This window comes from Microtus pennsylvanicus, chromosome X (assembly GCF_037038515.1).
Source record: "Microtus pennsylvanicus isolate mMicPen1 chromosome X, mMicPen1.hap1, whole genome shotgun sequence".
Lineage (NCBI taxonomy): Eukaryota > Metazoa > Chordata > Mammalia > Rodentia > Cricetidae > Microtus > Microtus pennsylvanicus.
The window spans coordinates 56,046,912-56,071,960 of record NC_134601.1 but is presented as its reverse complement, the minus strand read 5'-3'; the positions used below and the strand labels follow the sequence as shown (position 1 = coordinate 56,071,960).

At 42.6% G+C, this 25,049-nt stretch overlaps 1 protein-coding gene and 1 non-coding gene across 4 annotated transcripts in view; both read left to right on the top strand.

Moving 5' to 3' along the window:
• The window catches only part of Lonrf3 (LON peptidase N-terminal domain and ring finger 3), a 37,587-nt gene extending 28,881 nt beyond the window's left edge, over positions 1-8,706 (top strand). For all 3 annotated transcript variants that reach the window (XM_075957335.1, XM_075957336.1, XM_075957334.1), the window contains 2 exons: positions 642-791; positions 3,760-8,706. In XM_075957335.1, coding sequence (XP_075813450.1) covers positions 642-791; positions 3,760-3,915 — 306 coding nt within the window. In that variant the 3' untranslated portion in view covers positions 3,916-8,706. The remainder of the gene's footprint in view (positions 1-641; positions 792-3,759) is intronic.
• On the top strand, positions 5,805-5,909 carry LOC142841851 (U6 spliceosomal RNA). Its single transcript, XR_012909115.1, has one exon. It is a non-coding gene; the product is annotated as a U6 spliceosomal RNA (small nuclear RNA).
• Positions 8,707-25,049: the final 16,343 nt, after the last annotated feature.

The following is a 25,049-nucleotide window of genomic DNA, read 5'->3' as shown; positions in this document are numbered from 1 at the left end:
GATTTATATTTTCCAGTGCATTTTTTGAGATTATTGTAGATTCCAATAGAAATTCATTTTAAAAATGTCCAACCTGCCTAAGAACTGTGTTCCTACCTCAGAGTCATTCAGTGTCCCCAAAAGTAAAAGCAAAATGTCATATACCCTGAGCTAAGGGGTAGAGGAAGAGGTCAGTAATCCCATGCTCATTTGTATAAATTAGGTTGTAGATTGATGCATGATGAATGGATAAATTCATTTGGCCTTGAGGATGTGCTGAGGCACAGATACAGCCGTATCTCCCTTCCCAGTGAGTAGGGAAGAAAAGGACATAAAGATGGAAGGGGCAGAGGCATAAAGCAGCCCAGTGCACTTTACTCATATGCCGTCACCTGGGCTAGCCCAAGCTTCCCGCTGCTGTCTCTCTGCCTGCTGTTTCGGGCATTTTTCTCAGTTAAACCTTTCGTCTTCCTGCTCTCTCTGCCATATTCGTACCCAGTCCAGCACCTGGCTGCTGGGTGTTCCACCTTTGACCGAGGAGAGAGCCAGAAGGGGAAAGGAAAGGCAGGTCAGAATCTCAAAAGAGGGTCGGGTGTCCGAAAACAACTCTGAGGTGGGTGGAGAAGGCAGAGACTGCCTCACTTGCATTTTGATATTTGCAGGTTGAGGGAGAAGACCGTGCCGAACTCATGGGGCTGCATAACTGTGTGTATGAGCAAGCCTCCTCGTGGTTTCATTCGCTCAAAACATCGCTCAAGAATCGGATACTAAATCACTTTGGTCCGATGCCAGAGAAAGATGAAGATCCCCAGGTATACAAGTATATCTGTTCAGAACAGGTTGCCCCACCAGGTGGGACATTCCAGGCTTTGTAACTAGATGGGTGTGGGGTTGGCATCCAATATAGTCTTGTGTGGCTAGGTAGTGAGCATCACAGGTAGGACCAAAAGGATCCCCAGTCAGAATTGGCTTTATAAAGGTAAGTAGTAGGAACTTGGAACTAAGACAAATATTGAGACATAGGTGAGGTGAGAGGAAGGAAGCAGTGACACTACCGACAGGAGAGCCTTCGATGGGAGTCTAGACCCACAGCCATGGTAATGTTAGGTGACAGGGACACATTTAACAGCCAGGGAGTAAGAGAGATGAAAAGTAAGGTTGCACCTCTAGCTGGCTTGATGTCCCCTTTTCCAGTTCTGCAAGAGATAGGAGGTAGGATCACCTATGCTACAAGAGTCCAGCTGCAGAATCCTTCATAGCCGGCCCATCAATGTGTAACTCTGCGAGTCTAGACCCTTGCCATTGTTCCTAGCTTGAGCAGGTCCTGAGAAAGGTGGTCCCCAGGACATAGTTCATTAGGTTCTACTGGATTGCTCTTCTTCCTTGAGGCCTGGGTCTCTACAAGCTCAGGCTGCAGATCCAGAGTACACTAGGAATGTGGGGAGAATTCGGTTTTCCCACAATTTGCCTGCCTTGTTTCAATCAGGCAGTGTTTGTGGGGACTTCCAGTTTGGAGAAGAGACGGCCTAAGCTGTACTATTCTCTTAATGCTGCCTTTCCCTATATGCTAAGCTGGCTGCCCCCACAGAATCACTGCTGGAACCTCTCTGATTTCTTTTCCAACGTATGTTCCCTGATTCTATTACCATAGAAAAATCTGAATATATATATACATACTCTGACTTTTCTGACAGTGAAAATCTCTTTCCCCTTTCTCAACTTTTCTCTAAAATCAGAGGGGATCATTAAGAGTCTGAAGTTCCTCCTCTTCCTTCATTCTGAGACCTCAAAACACATATCTGCTCCCTAATGGGCTGAACTGGCTTGCTTCCTGCAGCCCACAGAGTGGCTCTTCTCCCTCCGTATAACGGCATCCCTCGCATGTTCTAAAGAGAGCAAGGGCAGCAAGTGCTTTCTGGTGACCCAGCTCTTGGCTATGGTGATTTAAGAAGTCAGCGTAACTCGGAACAAGGTCATGTTCGAGCTTAATGTTCCTCTTCACCTGCTGGGGAACATTCTCTGCCAGTCAGGCAAAAGATACAGAATAACAGTGCTAAGCACATCTTCCACAGGAGAAAGCACAGGTGCCTCGGTGTGATTCATAAGGCCATAATGACATGGCAAGTCCGAATCATTTCCTTTCTTATTAGTTTTGTTATCATGTTGCCTTGGTGGTGGCGGCGGCAGCAAAAACTCATCCAGTTTGCTGTATCTAATCCTGCAACCCCAAGCAATTCCACGAATAAGAATTTCGCGCCTCGGTGGGAGGTTTCTTAGAAACAGCAATGGTATTAACATCAACTTAAGTCTCTGCCTGGTGATCCTGGGAAAGAAAGCTCAGAATAGCAATCTGGTATCCAAAAGTGATTGTAAGAGAAAATAGATTGCACACTACAGTGAGGTACACACACACACACACACACACACACACACACACACACACAAAGACAGAGACAGAGACAGAGGAGATGGGGGTGTCCCAATGAAGCTAGAGGTACAGAAAAAACAAGCGTTCAGGGACATTCAGGGAGAAACCCACACAGCATTTTGGAGTAAAATAACCTCATATGGAGGGAGCGAGACCAGCAAGCGCTTCTCTACGAGCTGAAAGCTGACTTGTTCTGAAAGCTGTGGGAAGAAAACTCATTTGAGGCTTAGTAATAAATGTCTAAGATGTGTGCTCAGGAAGCTGATGACAAAGAGCATGTCGGTGAAGGATTGGTAAGGGATGAGACATGTCTTTATTGGAGAAAACCCCGAAGGTTAACAGGAATGTATTTCCTAATTAAAATGTTTGCTTGCTATTCTTTGAAACTGGAAATCATAGCTCTTGGTTTCAGGGGAGAAGGTAGCTACGGTTCTGTTTGGGACATGGTATATTTAGACTACAGCCATCCACCAAAGTAAGAAAATAATGGGTGTGAAGCCATCATGCCAAGCCCAAAGAGCCCTAGGATTAAAGGCCTGAATTTTAAATGGATAAGTCCAAAGGGTCTTCGGAGTGAAGGAGAGAAAATAGTTGGTCCTCCAGAGCTTGTAAAACCACGCTGCTTAGGAAGCACAGAGTATGTGGTAAGATGCTGGTTTGCTTGGTTTAACAAGTACTAAAAGAGACTGCAGCTCCAATGAGAGAGAAGGCCCCAGTCCTGGAGGACTAAGGCAGTTCTATTTCAAGAGAGCATCCAGGCTGAAGAAGACTGGTCATCACCATGTCTTCAGTCTTGCTAGAGAAAGGGGAGAGGATGGAGAGATGCCTCAGAGGTTAAGAGCACGGGCTGTTCTTCTTGATGACCCAGGTTTAATTCCTAGTACCCACACAGGGGCTCACAGCCACCAGCCCAAGGGAATCAGGTGCCTTCTTCCAGCCTCTGTGGTGCACAGACAGACAGGCAGACAAAACCCCATACACATAAAATAACAAAAGTTTAAAAAAAGAAAATGAAAAAGGAAAGAAATATGGAAACAAAGGTAGTCAGAGGCCACATGCTCTTTTCCCAGAGCACGACCCAGAACTTACCACTTCTCCTTAGCCACAGTTTTGTCTATGGCCTCACCTAGCCACCAGGGAGACCAGGAAACAATAGTGTCCCGTGGCAGCTGCCACCATGTTGCTGTGGGCTCAGCTGAAATGAACGAGGAGCAAATGAAGTGATGAAAGCTCTCAGCAGTCTCAGCCACACACCTAAGTGGGCCCATGTGGGGTGTTTACTTTATGCGTGGGGACTTGTGTGTGTGGACTGCACGGTAGCAGGATCAATGAACTGTGTTTCTCTGTTGCAGGTTAATCCGAACGGTCCAGCCTGGTGCTGGTGGACATTAGCGGTTCTTCCCCTGGAAACCAGAGCTCAGCTCCCCTTCCTAGCAATGAAGTCCCTGAAGGATAGACTGAATGGTATTCGGCGAATCCTGGCCTTTATAGCCAGAAACCAAAATTAGGGGGAGCAGACTGGGAAGGAGGCATTTTCACCCTCTCCACTGCCCTGGGGTGATGTTCTTGTATCAGATATCTAGTTGTAATAACACGTTAACAGAAGAGAGTATTTTTGAGAGATGTTGCTATGCGTTTTGACCACACAAAAGTTGAGTAGGAAGACAGAAAGGATGTGACATGTTTGACTTTCTGTCTTCAGATGCTTTTTGACACTAACAGCCAGAGGTGTGGAAGAGGCCAGTAAAAGTCGCTGTTTAGCGTCAGTTTTTCTAAAAGTTTGTTTGTCGTAGCTGAGTGACTGTGTGGTTAGAATGGGAAGCGGCTGCAGGCGTCACTGTATTCTTTCACTGACTTGAGGTCTCATTTCAAATGGTTCAGGTTTTATAGAGCATTGTGTAAAATAATGTTCATACTTCTTTCTGTTTTAATAATTTATTTTTTGCACTACTGTATCCTTTTTCTACATGTACGTTTGTAACTATTTAAGTTTACGTTACTGAGAAGTCCATTGCTTTATTTATTGAAGTGGTTGACTGTATGTAGGGGATTAACAGTACTAAACATGTGTGAGGTTTTCTTTACGTTTTGCTGAAGTAACCGTAGTTCTTAGACTATTTTTATATAGTTCTTGTCTATTCTAGTGGACTAAGTTTCAAAGAATTTTAGAAGGATTCTGAGGTGGGTTTTCTTCACAGATTCCACTCTTTCAGTTTGAGTTAAGTGATAGAAAATACTTGATTTGGCATAAGTTGTGGCGTGTGTAAGAGTGACGTAAAAGTGTACATTTTGTGGGTGTCATGCAGAACAAGACTGAAAGGATTATTCAGAAACATAGAGATAAATTAGAAGTGTCTTTTATTACAACCTTTTAGAGGTATTTGTTTCAGGCAATCTGATGACAAGTGTATTAATATCTCCCCAGTTCGGTTAAGGATAAGATTGATATTTACCGGGTGTTTCAGAGCGAATGGCATCAAGACCCGTACCAGCACCTGCTGGAATACTCGAGGGGCTATTCCATCTTCAAATCGTAAAGATATCAGATAGGTTTGAGCCCACTTTTAAATCTCTATAAAAGAACCAGAGAATGAATCTACGATTTTATGTAAACACTGCCTTCCCTCTCGGTAACAATGGACCAAAGATTTCTGTGGGAAAAAAGATTTTCATGGGGAGAAAAGAAGGGGAAAAGGGTAGAATAGCATTGTTTAGCTTGCTTACTGCTAGTTTGAGTCCTTTAGTGTTAGAGAAAGCTGAAAAACAGTGTGGACGTGTTTTAAAGGCAGAGAAGAAAATTAGAGCCAGGAAAAGGAAATTGTCACATTTCTTTCTTGGGCAAACTACTCCCAGGTGATTTTGGACAGCTATGGTGTGTTATTCACGTGTAGCGCCTCCATTCTGTTAGCAGGACACAGAGAGAGAGAGAGATTCAAGGATCAGTCTGGGTTCCTCTGTAACCACCGGTGGGGTTTGAGTGTGTGAGCGAGGTGGTCTCCAGATGTTGTCAAAGAGACTCATGTAAGCAGAAGGTACATGGGTCATCGTCTGCACTTGCTTATCTAGGCTGTACTGTTAGAGCATCATCAGCTCAGCTTTGATGTTTGGAATAATCTGGGCGAGTGGAGAATGCAAGTGTATGGAATGGAAATGTAGGAGTGGACATTATCTAGTTAAGTCTAGAGGGTTTCGAGAGCGGGAAATGAAGATGCTTTCCCCTCCCGCCTGACACCCAACTATATGGCCATGGCGAAGTCCTAGTATGATTGTTTCCTATCCTGCAGTGCAAACACAGCAGAGAAAAAGATCAAAAGCCTCTCCACGTACTACACGTGGTACTTTGGCATTAATTTAACTGGCACTGAGCCCCAGTTTCCACATATGAAATGGTACTGGCGCTCACTTCAGCTGCACAGATACTAAAATTGGAATGGCACAGAGAAGATTATCACAGCCCCTTTGTAAGGATAACATGCAGATTTGGATAGTATTCTGTATTTTGTATTGAAAGATGGAATGGTGGTGATGTTAATAGCATTTAGGTTTCTTAGGAACATTAAATTAGACATGTCAGAAATTACTTAGCACAGTGCCTTGATGATGAGAGAGACGAACTGTCACCAGCCATGTCGGACGCTGTCATCAGTAGTCTACAGTTACGTGAAGCCCCGCCTTTACTGGCTGTACTCATTTACAGCCACGTTAACCTCGGCGGGGAAAGTTCAAACCACTGATTCTTGGACCACAGCTTGATGGTTTGCAAGTAACTCTTACTGGGGGTGAAACTAGGAAAGCCAGGCTGGGGATATGGCTCAGTTGCTTGTGTTTGCCTTACCTGCATGGGTCACTGGGTTCTAGCTCCAGTACTGTAGAAATAGAAGAAACGTAGATAAAACGAAAGGACTGGAGAACAAACGAGTATTAGCGGTAGGGACTAATTTCTATGTCAAGAAAATAGCTCCCATCTTAATACGGCTGAAAAAGCAATCCTGTATTTGGGGGATCTAAAATTCCTGATAGAATGGAAGCCTTAAGTTTTAGCTCTTTGAGCATGACCACACCATCCTTTCCCATTCTTCAAAATGTGTTGAGAATTTCAGCTATAAATAATTAGATTTCACCATCTATAGGTTTTGCACATAGCTAATGGTATTTCATTATGCTCTCCCAAATAACAGGCTCTACAATAGTATGTTGAGAACCTACCATGTACCTGAATACATGGAATAACCTTTAGACAGCGTTGTTAAGCAACATATATGGAGAAGGAAACAGAGGCTCAGCAATTTTAAAGAATATGCCTATGTAGCATGGTCATTCAATGAGTGGCCAAGCTTGATTCTTTGCCTATCAAATGGCAGATCTTTCAATGTTTTGAACAGTTTGTTACACGTTTTATTCAGTAGATATGGCAGTCACAAACCACCTTACGAGCTCAAAGTGAGAAGTGCCCAACACATCTCTTGTTAGTCTAAGGGAAAGAGGAAGTTTGGCTCCTTAATGGAAGTTAAGTTGAGGTACCCATTGGTAAGAGGATACCCAATCTGAGCACATGGAAATCTTGGCTGGGCTGCATAGCATGTTCCTCTGAGCAGCCTGAATCCATGTTGGGTTTGTTCTCCAGTCAGCTTTTGTTTCGGTGATGGAGGGAGGCAGCAGAATAGGCTTTAACTTTCTTGGCGATGGGCATGAGAGGGATAATCAGTTGAACTTGACCATCTTTAGCGCTTGCAGATTGGTTCTGCTTCTAAGTCTCGGCTGGAAGGACAAGATTCTCCCCTTGTACACAGTGCCACTTTCTTGGATTAGTCCTCCTTTCTAGCGTGGCTGACCCAGTTTTTTCCCTATAGACTATTTACTTTGTGTGTATGTATATGTGTATATCTGTGTGTGTGTGCGTGCATATACACACACATACACTAGGTAGCAAGCAGACCTTATGCCTTTCTGCTTTGTACCGTACCACTGCTGCTAGCTAAAAACCAGCAAAATGTAGAAAGTGAAAAATGAACAAACTACTTTTCCGTAGATAATTTGAAGAAAATGGTGTTTGCTCCTCACTTTTGGGGACATAGAACCATTCCAAAAGCTTGCCTTCCTGAAGGTCAGCTGCTTCAAGTTCAATGCTGCCTCAATAGCAGAGTTGAGTTATGGCACTTGTGGCACCGCTGTCTCTGCCTGTGGATCTGACCTGGGTTCAGAGATTCCCCTGTGACTAGCCACAAAAGCCTCAGAACTCCTATGCCTGGGTCACTGCACCCAGAGGTCTCTTACAGCCAACAGGCCAGGTCCTGTTGATGGACTGCAACCCTCCGGGGCCTGCATTTCCTGTGCCAACTCCATTTCCGCCTTGTGAATTTTAACCGTCGATTCATTCCTTGGGTTGCAAGCTTGTTGACTGTGTGTCCATTTCTACTCATGAAAGTAGACGTGAGCAGGCGGGAAGCCCACTCTAGGGCCTAAGGAGTGAGATTTTGATTCTGGATGGAAGACAGCTCTGAAAAGCAACCAGGGCGTGGGCTTTGCTTTATGGTATTTCTCGTGTACAGAGAGCAGGAAGGGAAAGGAGCCATGCACAGTGTACACATCCAGTTCCTTTTAGAATGGTAGATGCCACCCGCTCCATTGCTTAACTACTCGATGCTCTGGACTTTACTCATCCACAGGTGAAACAAACAACTTTTCACTTAGAAGTGGGTGTGCCCAAGCATGTTAAGTTAACCTCCGGAGAGAAGTGCCTGGAACCGCTGTTCCTGGTGTCTCTTTCAAGCTTTGGCTTCACGACCTTGTAGCATTTAAAACCTGTTTGCAGCCACAAATGTGATTAACAGAAGTTTACACTGCAACACTGTACCTTGTGCATTATCTGAAAAGTCCGCTGACATTCGTCCGTTGTTCAAGTGACGAAGACAACCTGGGAGATACAAAGAAGAGCCAATAGCTCAGCGTGCCACTGTCGGCCGATGTAAGATAAACGAGTCTCATTATTGTATGCAGTTCTCTGTGATGCCGGGATTAAAACATCAGGCCGTTTAAACAGTGGCAAGTGTGTGTGTGTGTGTGTGTTTGGTTTCCATTTGTTTGTTAAGCAACCATTTGACTTTTGCACAGAGTTGAAGGGAAATTAAGATAACGCTCCCTCCCCACCGACGCTATTCAACTACCTCTATATGCCTGGTTTCCCTTTAGGCGTTCCCTTCTCCTAAACCCGCACATAGTTTCAGCTCATCGATGTTGTAATCGCAATGTGATGTAGCCAGTCGTGTGAAAATTGTTCATTAAACAAAAGTTTCCTGTTGTCTCTGTGTCAAAGTGTATTCTTTCCTAGAAAAATAATGAATGGGCCCTAATGGGCCTGGTGGTAAGGAGCGCAGTCCCAGTTACACGGGAAGCTGAGACAAGGGGACTGCAAGTTCATCGCCGACCTAGGGAATGTAGACCCTGTCGCAAGAACTAAAAACTGGCCTTAGTTGTGCAGGCCTGTAATCCCAGCTGCATTGGAGGGCGGGGCAGAATGGTTGCAAGGCCAAGGCCTGCGTGGGTTACAGAGTGAGTGTGAGGCCAACCTGAACAATTCCATGAGATCTTGTTTCCTAAATAAGTAAATAATATATAAATAAATACCATAAGAAAGGTTTGGAGATACAGCTCAGGCAGAACACTTGCCTAGCATACAGAAGGCCCTGGTTTCCATTCCCATTCCCACAGAAATATCAAAAAGAGAGAGCAGTGACCGGCTGCTTTCAGTAGCCCCGGGAAAGAGGCTATTGACCTCCTATTGGCAGTAACATATTTTGATGACAAGACCCTTTAAAGAACTGGGTGTGTGGCTCCGTGGTAGTTCACTTGCCTAGCATGAGCCAGGTCCTTAATTCAATCCACAGCAATACAAATGAAAACATTTCCTCATGGCACCAAGTCTGTGCCCCAGCAGCAAACACTTGCATATATGGCAACGAGGCAGGTGTGAACAGATTGTCATGACTAATATGTTCTGAAACACTGGCTATAAATTGAGTGTCTTTTAAATACAAAACAAAAGCACTGGAAAGGTTGGCTTATGTTTAACAACTTATTTTTGAAGCATTTTTCTTTCTCCCTTTCCAGCCATCCCTGCTTTTGTATTTACCAAAGGGAATCTTTTGAACATCACTTTTACTCTTTAATAAGTCCGTAGATGAATCCAGTGTAGTTTGACCCTATCCATCCCATACACCCTACCCCTTTTCTAACTTCTCCTGGACCTCCTCTGCCATGTTTCCCTTCCACCTGCAAACATGGCCCCCTTGTTTTCTCGAACCCACTGAGTGGAATGAGTGCTGCCTGGATGTATAGAGGTGTGGGGCCATCCCCTGGGGCATGGGGAACATACCAGGGATCACACGTCCAAAGAAAAAGGCATCTTTCTCCTCTATAGTCAGTAGCCCCTCAACTAAGGGTTTAAGCATTTTCCAATTATCTGTCCACCTTCCTTGTAAATAAAACATTCCTGTATCGTGGTTGAGTCAAGCAGGTCACCTACTCACTGTTTCATCACTAGCACTGCCATGGAAGAAGGCCAGACTTTTTGTTACCTTATCATCCAATGGCTAATATGTTTGATGAACTTTTTTTTATCTTTTTAAATTTTTTTACGTTTAACCTTTTTAAATTTTCATTAAGTGGTTTACCAAGAAGAGCTTAAAGGGAGCTGAGGAGATGGCTCAGGGGGTAAAGGCACTTTGCTGCCGAGTCTGATGAACTGAGTTCAGTCCCTGGAATGTACATGGAAAACACACACACGCACTCATGCAAGTACACATGCATGCACGCACACATGCATGCACTAGCTAAAAGGACATTGAGCCTATAATTAGTGATCCTAGAGAAGCTAAATAAGAAGGAGAACCCAAAGAAAAACATAGGCATTCTCCTGAATATTAACCTTGAAAGGAGACAGAAACAGAGACAGAGACCCACATTGGAGCACTGGACAGAAATCTTAAGGTCCAAATCAGGAGCAGAAGGAGAGAGAGCATGAGCAAGGAACTCAGGACCGCGAGGGGTACACCCACACACTGAGACAATGGGGATGTTCTATCGGGAACTCACCAAGGCCAGCTGGCCTGGGTCTGAAAAAGCCTGGGATAAAAATGATTTTTTTTAAAAAAAATAATAGCTTAGGGAAGGATGGGAGGGTGTGTGGAGGGAGTGGGAGGAGGGGAGTGGGAATTTAGATTGATATTTTTTTTAAGCAATAAAACAATAATGCAAAAAAGAATAGCTTAAACCTGGCGGTAGTAGCATCCACCTTTAATCCCAGCACTCACGAAGCAGAGTCAGGCAGATCTCTGTGAGATTGAGGCCAATCTGGTCTACAGAGCAAGTTCCAGGACAGCCAGGGTTGTTACACAGAGAAATCCTGTCTCAGGGAGGGGGGAGAATAGCTTAAAGGCGAAGCCAAATCATGAAGCAGTTTTATAGCACCGAGGATAGAACCTGAGTCCCACAAGCCCCAAAGGAGTGCTGTGCCACTGAGCTCCAGCCTCAGCCCAGCACCAACTGAATGATAGGAAAACTGATAAAACTCTCTGGGCCATTGTGTGATATTAACCAAACTGGCCCCAGCAAGAGAGCTCCAGCAATGCGTCCCATCTTCTCTGTGGTGCTGATTTGTGTGTTGTGCAAGAACAGAATTTATGAAACTTCTATTTTACCATTGGAAAAAGGACACAAGAGTGAAACAGTTTAAAAACGGACAGAAGCCAGGGATGTGGCTCAGTTGGTAGAGTGCTTGCCTAACCTGTAGAAGGCCTAGGCTCGCTCAGCAGAGCTACGTAACTTCAGCATGGCGCGCCTGGGAGCTGGTAGCAGGAGGATTAGAAGTTTAAGGTCATTTCCCTTATGTAACTATTTCAAGACAAGCCTGGGATTCTCAAGACTTTAAAAACAAATAAACAGAGGGGGGGAGGAAGGGAGGGAGGAAGGGAGAGAGGGAGGGAGGGAGGAAGGGAGGGAGGGAGGGAGGGAGGGAGGGAAGGGAGGGAGGGAGGAAGGAAGGAAGGAAGGAAGGAAGGAAGGAAGGAAGGAAGGAAGGAAGGAAGGAAGGAAGGAAAGACTGAAAAACTGAACTGAAAGACTGGGATATAGTTTAGTGACAGGTTGTTTATTTAGTATGTACAGGGCCATGGGCTCAATTACAGTTACTAAGCAAACAAGAAATCCAAAACTCTAGAAATGACAGAGGCATCTCGCTGCCTGGACAGTCACCCAAAGTTCCTCTGTACCGTTGGGGCATCCATCTTTGGCCTTCAGGCCCATAGTATCCAGCAGACATTTTTATGAAGCAGGAAATTTTAAAGACAATTTAGTCACTTTCTGCTGTGTCCTGTAGAATGTCTCACAGACTTTCATGAATCAGGAACCCCAAAAGACCATCTCACCTTTAGGCAAGTTCAGCAGTTCTCTTTCTGCGGGTTCTTTGTGTCCAGTTTATGCATCAGCCCAGGCAAGAGCAGTTTCTTGCCCAAATGGCTATCAAACTCCATAAAGATCCTCTTTGATGCCCATCTTTCTCTTGAAGTAGACTGGTGCTGCCAGGAGCAGATGTGTCTCATTGTCATGAAAAGCCCTAAGTTATTAAAGCATTAAATGCCATATTCTGTAGTCTTTGAAAGATATGAAGAATGCCCATCTAACTGAAATATATCTCTATATATCTAGAAAATCTAACATGACTACAAGCTTGACTATTATCAATGATTATCCATCAACAACCTTTATTTTCTAATTATATGTTACATTTTAAAAATGAACTATACAATCACAATACCTTAATCAGAAATAATATACATATAACAAAATTGACCTTAAAATCCACACCAATGCAAATTATTTATATTTATATCATATCCCCCTTTAAATGTAAAAGAACATTTATAAACAATATTTGGGAACATGGGCACAGTTTTTTTTTTCTCCAAACTGCTTTCTGCTAAATGGGGGCGCTGTTATTTATGTCTTTTATGGGACACCCTGTCTGTTAGGTTCATTTTAGTCGGCAATTGAGCAAAGTAATTTTTTGAGGGTGTTCACAGCAACCTTTCAGGGGGGCGTGGTCTATCATACCATATTGGGATAGAAGCAATCCACAGGGTCTCATCCTCTGTGAAAACAAAAGAAGACCCCTCCAAAGCATCATATCCTTAGACCCAAATTCTGAAGTTATACCCTCATGATATCTGTTCTGGTTCCACTTGGCAGCCCATATAATGAAATGTCTCTCTGTACTTAGCTCCTTTACAGTCAAAAATTTTAAAGAAAACACAATAATACAAAGAATCCAGACTCTCTGTGAATTTTTCATTTTTACGTGGCTTATTTTTCTTTATTTCTCTTAATCTATAACTATCTGTACTCTGTCTCTTTAAAGACTTTACCTTTTTTTTAAACCATTAACTTTATTCTCTCTATATATATTTTTTTCTTCTCTCTCTCAAGCCTACGTATATTTATCCAACATTGTGGTCCATTTATAGGTCTTTTATGTCTAAAATCTGTTTTATTGTGAATCTGTAATTTTTTTACTATCTAGGAGCACTTTGTTTTGCACTTTTAAGTCGTTAAGCACTTAAGAATCTAAGTTGTGACATTCCTAGGTCAAAAACAGGTACTGCCTGCTTGCCCCGCCCGGTCCAACATAGCAGAACTGCTTGTGCCTCTGATCCTTGCACATTGCACTAGTAGCGTGGTGGAGCTGCTTGTGCCTCTGAGCCACAGCATGCAATTACTTCCTTTTAGGCACACAGTGAGTCTAGTTGCCATCAAACAAATCATAGCACTTTACTCCAAATGCCCCATTCAAGAGTCGAGAACTCAAGAACAATGGCAATGGGTTTTTGATCCTACTGCACATACTGGCTTTGTGGGAGCCTAGGCTGTTTGGATGTTCACCTTACTAGACCTGGAAGGAGGTGGGAGGTCCTTGGACTCCCCACAGGGCAGGGAACCCGTTCTGCTCTTAGGGCTGATGAGAGAGGGGGAGTTGATTGGGGGAGGGGGAGGGATATGGGAGGTGGTGGTGGGGATAAATAAATAAATAATAATAAAATAAAATAAAAAAAGACTCTGTCTCCCGCAGGAGCCAGACAGAGATTGCAATGGCGGCACAGCCCAGGAAGTGGCAGTTTAAAACCACAGCCATTTTATGTTGTGGATGCTGAGTTAGGAAATTTTCTCTGTGGCACACCACCCACAAACAGCAAAAAGCTGCGTTAAACTCTGTTTTTTGTGTGTTTAAAATTAAGCTCTCTCAGGTTTTTAAGTGGATTTAATTGGCAACGTTGGGCACCACTGTTGAAGGAGCAGCGGGCTACGTTCCCACCTGGATCCCACACGGATAGCTTAGCCCTGGAAATAATTACATGGAAACTGTATTCTTTTAAACACTGCCTGGCCCATTAGTTCCAGCCTCTTATTGGTTAGCTCTTACATATTGATCTAACCCATTTCTAATAATCTGTGTAGCACAAGAGGTGGCTTACCAGGAAAGATCTTAACCTGCGTCTGTCTGGTGTAGCGGCTTAAATGAAGGCAGACAGAAATTGTAATAATATATACAGCTTTAATTGAGAAAGAGACTTACAGAACCAGAGGTTCCAGTGGAGAACAGGAAAGCAGAAGGGGCGGGGGAGAGCACACCAGCAATATTTATTAGTAAAAAATATCCTCAGGCGACACTGCCCTACAAGCAAGGTGATTGGCTGGGGCTAGCCCTACATCTCCCCCTTTTGTCTAAATAAGATAGAGCCAAACCAAATACAACTATATACAATAGGAACAAATAATAAATACACTAAACATTTTATTCCAAGGAGTCTAAATAATGTAGAGAGTGACTACAATTATCTAATCTTCAACTCCGTCAAAGATCTGAGAAGGGAATTAATATTACTTAACAAACGAGAGATATCCAAAATGTGCAACAAATGACAGAGACAACTGACTACCTGGGCAATCACCCAAAGTCTTGTTTGCAATGTTGAGTCAACCGACTTTGGCTAAGGCCTAACATAACTGACATACTATTATTAAAGACAAGGAACTTTCTTAGAACTATCCTACCCTGTCTTGGCAAGATAAGACAATCCTGTTTCATCCACTTATGGATATTCTGTATCTTTGTCAGTAGTTCTTAACCCAAAGGCCAGTTCTGCCAAGAAGACAAGCTCCCAGTGGAGTGTCTTTGGTGCTCAACGTTCTCTCGGGAGTAGAGTGGTGTTGCCAGGAGTGATTGTGCCTCGTTGGCACAGAATTGTAGGTTAGATTAAAGGCCATTTTCTACAGCTCTTCAAAGAGGCTGAAGATTATACTATCTATACTAAATATAATCTCTATGTATCTAAAAAAACCTGATTATCCTAAAAATAAATATGAAAAACATATAATTCTCAATACCTATCTAACTTGAAGACTAAGAGAATAAACAACTGTGCAATATATGAAGACAATGATCTCCATTCGTAAACAATGTCATTATATATCAAATGTAAACAATGTTATTATAAATAATATCAGAGGTAGAAATGTGCATTGTAATATGGTAAATGTATAATACAATATAGACAAAGTTATAAGCATATTCTTATACAAAAATAGAGGTAGGAACACTCACATTCAATATTCAATATATCAATATACAAGAAACAGTACCAATATAATTTTCTAAAAACAGTAATTCACAAATACCAACCATCCCATCAAACCAGTTATTCCCCCCTTTTTTCTTTCTTTCTTTTTTGAAAGTACCCCTAATTCCATAAAATATCTCCCCCATCCCCTCAACCCTATACCAACCACTAAATGATGTCCCTAACCCTGAGGGCAAACTCTGTTGGGAGAAGGGACATCATCCTCTAAGATTGCTTCCAGCTGACATGGGGGCGACGTTCTTCTTAGGGGCCCCTGTGAAAGCAAACGATGGTAAAATTCCCAAAATAACCTTTGACCTAAGAAAATTGTAACTAGCCTCTGAGTGTTTTGAGAAGGTCCGGCCAGAGTGTTGTCAAAAATGTGCACCATTCGAAATTGTCTCGTGCAGTTGGTACCAAAAAACAGGTCTAATTTTAGCGCTAAAAAAAATTCATGATGTCATAATAATCAGATTGAGTTGATGTTGTGGGGCACCAACTTCATCCTGGAAACTTCAAAGATTACTGTAGGAAAATTTGTTGCTTGTTATGGGAAATTTAAACATTAACAACAAAGACATATACTGACATATAAAGAAAGACACAGATAAGAGGAAAGGCAAAGAAAGTTTATCAAGTATATAATTATTCTTATTCTGTCCCATTTCATGGCTCCTAACCTGAGACAGAAACTCTGAGATATCTCTTATCAACAGGCTTGGAATTGAAGAGGGACTGAGCCATAGTCCAACTCCAAAACCAGCTCTACATATTTATAAAGAAATGTTTAAATGAAGGCAGACAGAAATTGTAATAATATATACAGCTTTAATTGAGAAAGAGACTTACAGAACCAGAGGTTTCAGAGGAGAACAGGAAAGCAGAAGGGGCGGGGGAGAGCACACCAGCAATATTTATTAGTAAAAAATATCCTCAGGCGACACCGCCCTGCAAGCAAGGTGATTGGCTGGGGCTACCCCTACAGTCTGGAGTGGGAGAATCATGGCGACTGCCTGACTTGGCTTTTTTCTCCCAGCAATCTGTTCTGTCTATTCCGCCTACCTAATTTTCTGTCCTATCAGGCCAAGCAGTTTTCTTTATTAGTTAACCAATGAAAGCAACAGATAAGATACAAGACCCACCTCCATCAAATGGCATAAAATAAAAAGACAAGCATGTTGGCACACACCTATAATATCACTTACTCAGGAGCCTGAAATATGAGGATCTTGGGTTCAAGGCTAGCCAGGGCAACATAGATCCACTCTCAGAAATGATAAAATAAAATGATGGGAAAACTCTATCTACTTCAGTCCAAGCTTGTTTGTTCTAACAAGACCCATGGAGTAATCGAGAAAAATCAGAATTCTTGGCCAGTTAAGGCCCAGAAGGAATGGTTGTCTGTGTTGAACTGTGCTGCTATTCTGTGTCCAATCTGACAGTCTCTATTCACAGGAGACACACTACACTTAAGCCAAAGGCACAAGTTCCCTTTCCAAGTCAGTTCTTGCCCCCAGCCTGGCTGCATAGCTTGCTCTCTAGAGAATTGGACTGGACTATCTTTAAAGAAAGCTAGTCCCTATCTGGAGTTGCTCCAGAGTCTCGAGTAAACCCACAGCTGTGAGTTTCTGCTTCCTCCCCTCTGGAATTCATTCTGGCTCCTTTGAGTTTTCCAGGGCCAAGTGTGGTTCCCTAGAAAGTTCTCCCAGTGACAAAATGAAGGTCTAGGAAGTGGAGAAATGTGCCTTTTAAACTCATGGGTTCCCCAAATCCATGACACCAACCTCTTACATTTTGATTTTTTCATACCCAGGAAAGATTGAGGGAGGCTCGGAGGAGAGACTTGACCATGGTCATCTCAAAGTGGATGTGTATAGTAGTCGAGAAGCCTTGCCATCTCCACACTTCCTTCTACCACTCTCCAGAGTTTTGCTTACCAATTGTCCCATTCCGACCTATAGTCACACCAATTGACCACCTTCGTTTCCCTTCCACGTATACACATGTATGACCTAGCACATGACACTGGTGCATTGAAGAGCACTGGAAAAAAATTCCTACATCTATTGAAGTGTGGTGCCCCCCCAAATTGTACCTCATTGCAAATAGTGCTTCTTGGAAGTAAGTATCAATAATGTCCAAATGCTTAAAGTTCAGCAAAATTAAGTCCTCAAAATAGCTCATTTGCTCTAAATCCAATGATTCTATAAATACCTGGCTTCTTTTGGATGCTAGAGGTTTAGTATAGTTCTAAGTAATAATCACAGGAAGAGGCAAGGTCACTGTCCTTTTGGGCCAGTGGGATGTCTACAGACACGTTGAAGCATGTAAGACAGGACAGACAGAGAAAATGATCTAGATTTAATATTTATGCATGTATAGAGATATACTTATATGACACTAGAATAAGAAAACTATGAGGAGGGAAGAAGAGGTATAAAAAGGGGCAGTGAACAAGAGAGTGTAATGGTAGGTGTACTGGCTAGTTAGTTTCATGTCAACTTGACACAAGCTAGAGTCATCAGAGGAAGGAGCCTCAGTTGAGAAAATGCCTACATAAGATCAGGCTGTAGGCCGACCTGTAGGGTATTTTCTTAGTTAGTGATTGATGTAGAGGGCTCCAGCCTATTGTGGGTTAGATAAGAAAAAGCAAGTCAGTAAGCAGCAGCCCTTCTTGGCCTCTGCATCAGTTCCTGCCTCCAGGTTCCTGCCCTGCTTGAGCTCCGGCCCTCGGGGATATGATGATGAACAGTCATATGAAACTGGGAGTGAAAGCAACCCGGTTCTCCTCAGGTTGCTTTTGGTCATGGTGTTTCATCACAGCAGGGGTCCCACAGCAACTGTCTCACTGAGACAGGAAGGAAGAAATAAGTATCGCATTTTCCTGAAATGTGGAATCAATCTCTAACACAAAAGGAGACTATGTGGCTGGAGCAAAGGGGACTGGTAGATGTGGCAGAAAGGCTAGAGATGGTAGTGAGTCAACATGAGCAAGGCACAACAGTATCTATACAAAGATATATTAATGAAGTCCACTATTAAAGTGTTACCTACAAAAGTCAGTTGAAAATGGAAAACAGAAAAAATAAGGAGGCTTGAGAAGACAAAGTCCCTCCCCTGTAGCATCTAAGTTGTGTTTCTTAGGTGTTTCAACACAACTGACAATTAACACTGCTGTAGAGATGGCTTGCAGACATGACACTCCTTTTTCTGGGCCATATCACAAGCAAGAGAATCAAAACACTGAGCAAGCCCTGCCAAAGCAAAGCACATGTGACCTTTGAGTTTTGAGGTGAACAGCACTTCTCTAGCCTCCATAAATCTTAATAATGTAATTGCACCTAATAAACCAACTTGGGATTTCATCTACAAAAGGACATTTTTATGGAAGAAATAAATGGACTAAAAAATTTCACTTAATTTCAAAACTTTGCCTAATTTTTAACCTTTTAGTCTGATTATAATTGCATCCTTTGACCAATGTACCTTCTGAAGCCCAAACCAAAAATCAATATAGCTATTATTTAAGCCAATTAGGCATGGCCATCTGTCTCTCTTAAGAAGCTTGCCTGGGTATGTACTAACTCACCATTACTCAATGGACAATAACTTCATATTAGCTCATATTAACCTCTCCTGACCTTTTTTTCTGCTGCATAAGTCATGGTCCCAGCCTTGTCTAAATGGAGCCAACTAAGAGTGAAACCACCTGGGCTAGTTAAAGTTGAATCTCAGAGGTAGAGCACTCACCTAGCATGTGCAAAATCCTGGGTCCCATTTCTACTCTGAAAAACAAAACAAAATATAACAAACAAGACCCACCAATCCAAAATCCTTCCAGGAGATAGAAGTCTCCGCTTAAGTGCTTTTTTGTCATCTCAGTATATGATTAAACTTTCTTCCATCATCCTGACCTGTTGGTATCTAAGCAGATAGCACCACATATTTGTGGAACACATGTATCTGTCCTTTCTCCTTTTGTTTTTTTTTCCCCCGAGACAGAATTTCTCTGTATCTTTGGAGCCTGTCCTGGAACTAGCTCTCGTAGCCCAGGGTGGCCTCGAACTCACAGAGACCTGCCTGCCTCTGCCTCCTGAGTGCTGGGATTAAAGGTGTTTGCCACCACTATCTGGCCGTATCTTTTCTCTTAAAAGACACACACACACACACACACACATATCAGACTCTGTGTATATCTTACCTGAAGTTTACAGAACTTTCAATCAATGATCCGATTCATATATTCCATTTAAGTCTTTCTGCACACATAATAGGAAGTCTCTAAGGCACAATTGTTTGAGTCAGTTCAGCTTGTATTAACCTGAGATTGCCATAATATTTCAGAAATCTTTTGGGGGTCTTTCATATCAAGATTTTATGCTAAATCTGGATTTGTCTTTAGATGATCACCTATTCCAGTCTGACAAGTTTGAGACTGACCCTCCCCCCTTTCTGGATTAGTCTACTAAGCATGCTGGCTATTTGGTGACATCATAGAATCTTAGCAATGATCAAATTATAAAATATTCACTAAATCTTTCTGGGGCCATTTTGTATAAAAACATTGATTAGAGATTGTTCTGCCTTTGCGAAACAAAGCCATATAAATGAGCAGATACAGCAGAGTGTTCTTCCTTCCCCTACCATACACTCACTCAGCAACCTGCTACATTTGCTCTCTGGCTTCTGATCTGCGCCCCTTAGGGAAGTCTTTCTCTTCTTCTCTAGAGCCTGGAATAAAGTGATTGGATATTCTCTTCCTATCGTCTCTCTCTCTCTCTCTCTCTCTCTCTCTCTCTCTCTCGCTCGCTCGCTCGCTCTCGCTCTCTCTCTGTCTGGAATTTGCTATCCCTGCCTTTCCATGATTGGACTCACCCGTTTGGGTGCACAGTCATAGACTACTTCTTTAGTCCCTCCTCCTTCTTCAGCATCACACTTTGCCTCTGTTCTCTGCCCCTTCTCCCACAGACAATTTCTGAATGTTACACGTCCACTTACTTTCTGACTGTTGTTGCTTGGGGCTCCCCACATCGCCCTTGAACGGGCTTTGACTTCTAATCTGAAAGTTTTCTATGATCTCACAATGTACATTTGCATTACCGACATGATCCTCAAAGATTTCTGCTCTGTAAAACCACTCCAAATATAAGATACTCTAAAAAAAACACTCCCACAACCCAGGAACTCACGTTAATACATGTGTTACAAATCCAGTTGATGCCTCTGTCTTCCAGTGGCTCCCTTTCTTCAGGGGTAGCACCACATCTCTTCCCTACTCTCCAGTCTCTTAGCTGCAGGGCTAAAGGGGAGAATATTCTAGTTGGCTAAGGACAGAATGAATATGTAAATATATACATATGTGTGGGGGGCACATAAACAAAACCATCTTTATATATTGTTAGAAGGGCCACTTCTACCAATGCCCATCCATTGGGAAAAATTAATATCAGTTAACCAAAAAAAATTTAAGAATTTTGCAAAATAGGGGCTGTTGAGTTAACATTCTTTAGTAACCTAGAAGGATATTGAAAAATGCATTTCTGGTCTTTAAAACATGGCACCTATATACAGCTTGGCCTTCCTAGATCAAAAGTGGTGAATATACACAGTGAACTTTTCAAAGGCAGTGGAGTGTGGGAGCACATTCTGGATCATTGCATCCAAAACTTGCTTTAAGGAGCAAGATAGTCACTTGGTCCTTGGGTCTTGAGTTGACACTTACACAGGAAAGAACCACCATTTGATGGGTCAATTTGAAGTCCAGAAGATCATCTAAAAAGCTATCATGTCTAGATGTTTAAGAATTCTACATGTAAGCCTGGCGGTGGTGGCGCACGCCTTTAATCCCAGCAATCGGGAGGCAGAGGCAGGCGGATCTCTGTGAGTTCGAGACCAGCCTGGTCTACAAGAGCTAGTTCCAGGACAGGCTCCAAAACCACAGAGAAACCCTGTCTCGAAAAACCAAAAAAAAAAAAGAATTCTACATGTTTTAATCTTGTTAAATGCAGGCACAAAATATTCTGGGTAAATGTGACTGGTGGTGGCTAAGATGTAGGAGAGTGGATAGCTTAGTTTGCCTTTTGCAGACTGGGAGAGAATGAAGTAGTGAAGCCATTTCAAACCAGCAGTGCCCAAGGCAGGGCAGCAATCTCAAGGAACTAAACAGTCATCCATGCTGAATTGCATCACCATCCTCAGATTCAATGTTGAAGTCATTAACCCCTAGTACGTTAGAATGTGACAGTTTGAGGATAAATTCAGAATATATTAAGTTAAAATAAAACTATTCGGGTGTGTCTTAATTCAATTCAATCCAACTAATGTCCCTCCATGAAGACAAGGGACAGTGTAAGTACACACCAAAGGAGAGAGAGAGAGAGACCCCAATGAGAACCCAAATCTTCTGGCGTCATGATCTTGTACTTCTTTCAGAACTGTGAGAACATAAATTTTTGGTTTTAAACCCACTCAGTCTGTTGCATTTTGTTATGACAAGGCTAGCATAATATTCTTCCCTGAATTTGAAGCCTCTTTCAAAATTTGGGGAAGTTTCTACAGATGCATAATTGTGGAAGGCGGAGCCTCTCTAGCAGCAGCAGCAGCAGCAGCAGCACCTGCCCAGATGTGTCAAGACGAAGCTTGTGGTTCAACCCTGAGAGTAATGACGAGGTGGGCTCTCGTGGGTAGTGCCCAGCGGTGGATACTGCAGTAGTGTCACGAATGGACTAGGGTTCAGTTAGGATTTCACCTTTCCAGCAAAAGGCCTTACAGAAATAGCTTACTGGAGGAAGGGCTTATTCTGTCTCACGGTTTCAGAGTTCTCAGTCCATCAGACTGGGGAAGGCATAGCCAAGCACTTCGATTTGTATCATGCTGAGTCTGAAGACAAATAAATAGGGATGTCTTTCCCCTTTTAGGCCTTTATGCCATCTACCCCCCACCCCCAGTCCATAGCATAGTGCCACCGCCAATATTCACAGAGCACTAACCCCCCCCCCCCACTTAATCCTTGATGGAAACCTTAACACACAGAGCGGTTCCTCTGCCTCCCAGGTGATTCGAAATCGAGACAAGCTGACAGTGGAAACAGTGAACACGAGCAGCTTTTGTACTGGGTTGGTCCTTTTTCTTGCATGAACTTGATATTGGTTTCAAGTTCTCCTAGGGACTCTTGAGCAAGTGAGAAACTTTCAATGGATTCGTTTTCTCCCTAAATCCCTTAGTGCTAGGGTCCAGCCCCAACTGCTTTGCTGCAGGTCGACATCCACATCTTAGCAGTGAGCACATTAAAAATATAAGTCAAGGCATCCAGAGCAGGATGAGTGATGACCTCAGGGTTCCCGTGACTTAGGTTACTTTGAGCAGTGCTGCACACATCAGAGATGTTGGGAATGGTGACCGGCGAAGAAGGCTCATACTTTTTAAAATGTTTACTTCCCACATTCCTTTTGTTCTCTTTCTTTCCTCCTCCTTGGCTAACATTTTATCTAAGGCAAAGGTGACATATTTGGCTTTACATGGGGCCCTTAGAACTTAGAGCTATGATTGCGCTCGGAGTGAGCTCTATTGGGAACGAAAACGGCTTAAAATGGGTCCCTCTTGACCCATCTTAGTCCCCTTAGTCTCACGTTTAGCCATAAAGACTAGAAGAAAATAATAAGTCCCCTTTATTTCTTTGTAAACTATGATTCTCTATTACTTGAAATGAAAGCTCTGGACACAGTGGAAGCGCTAGAGTATACGGGGAGAATGTTGAGAGGAGCAAAAGGGCGCATGGTTACCAGTGAGAAGAACAGAGAGTGTTGAAGAGGAAACAGGCACTGGTGTGCTCAGGGGACTATCTTGAGGCTGAGTTTACACAAAGAATACACGATTTCTATTTAGATGGTATTTAATAAAGGAACAGAAATAGAAGTATGTGTCAGCGGGGGCTGGAGACTGAACCTAGGGCCTCCAGCATGCTAAAGAAGCATTTCTACCACAAATTATGTGCCTAGCCCTCTTTTGACTTCTTTTTGTTGCTTTGAGACAGGGACTCATTATGTAGTCCAGAGGAGCTTTGAACTGACTTTGTAGCTTAGGCAAGCCTTGAACTTGTGATCTTATCTTAACTTCCAGAACTGCTGACATTATACTTCTGTGCCATTAAACCTGGCAAGACAGGTTTATTATCTTCATTTACAGATTATGTTCAGAGACTTAGGGAAACAATAATATCTATATATTCCCCCAAACAACTCCTCAATATTACCACACCTGGGGTTGCTGCCCAATCTTATCTCAGAAGAGATTTATGCTGTTCCTTTGTTACTTACTTGGGGTCTTACATTCCATTGCCTAGCAACCTTATTGTGCAGGATTTTTGATTCCTCCTCTCCTGGGCCTGGACTCTAGCTCTTAGCTGATTTGTTTGGATGCATGTACGTATGCATGTGTGTTTGCATTTTGGTTTTGTTTCTTTCTTTGTCTTTGTTCAGCTAAGGTCTTCCCTTTTAGCACAGGCAGACATTGGACTTGTGATGATATGGCCTCTCCAGCTCTAGAGGGCTGAGGTTACAGGCATGCACCATTTCCAGCGGCTATTCTTGTTAGCATGTGACTTCAGACCTGTCAACTTCCAACTCTCCTCTGCATGCATTGTCAAATTTTCTGGTGTCTTCTGTCGGCTAGAAAATGTAGGCACAACAATGAAGAAAGTTTTTTAGTAATGCCACATACTAACACAAGAGAATGCCAAGTTTTTATTTTTCCTTTTGGAGAACTCAATTAAAACATTTGGCTGTACATCAGACAGAGGTCTGATCTCCAAAATATACAAAAATCTCAAGAAATTGACCATCAAGATAACAAATAATCCATTAAAAAATGGAGTACAGACCTAAACAGAGAACCCCCAACAGAGGAATCTAAAATGGCTAAAAGACACTTATGGAAATGCTCAAATCCTTAGTCATCAGAGAAATGCAAATTAAAACAACTCTGAGATTTCATCTTATACCTCTAAGAATGGCCAAGATCAAAAACACTGATGACAGTTTAGGCTGGAGAGGATGCAGAGAAAAGGGAACATTCCTGCATTGCTGATAGGAGTGCAAACTGGTACAGCCCCTTTGGATATCAGTCTGGCAATTTCTCAGAAAATTAGCAAACAACCTACCTCAAGATTCAGCAATACCACTTTTGAGTATTGATGCTCAATTGTGCCACAAGGACATGTGCTCAATTATGTTCATAACAGCATTGTTTGTCATAGCCAGAACCTGGAAAAAAACCTAAATGCCCCTCGACTGAAGAACAGACAAAGAAAATGTAGTACATTTACACAATGGAGTACTACACAGCAGAAAATAAATAATGACATCTTGAATTTTGCAGGCAAATGGATGGAGCTAGAAAACATCATTTTGAGTGAGGTAACCCAGACACAGAAAGACAATCATTATTTGTACTCACTCATAAGTGGCTTTTAGACACAAAGCAAAGAAAACCAGCCTACAAATCACAACCCCAGAGAACCTAGACAACAATGAGGACACTAAGAAAAACATACATAGATCTAATCTACATGGGTAGTAGAAAAAGACAAGATCTCCTGAGGAAATTGGGAGCATGGGGACCTTGGGGGATGTGTGAAGGGGGGAGGGGAGAGGCAGGGAGGGGAGCAGAGAAAAATGTAAAGCTCAAAAATCAATAAAAAATATTTGGGTGGAAGTATAAAAATATAAAACACAGCAAAAAGCTCAAGAAAACAAATTGAATTGGAAGTACAGGCTTTCAAACACTCCCCAGAGTGAAAAAGAACATTACACTTAAAATGTACTCAAGTCTTAGTTGAATAGCTGCTTTAAGTTTGTTTTCTGGGTTTTTTTTTTGTTTTTTTTTTTTTTTTACTTTTCATTAGAGGGAGAAAAGAGTCAATAGTGCAAAGGTTTCCATAGCAACCTAGCAGCCACACCTCTTGTAACCTATGAAAT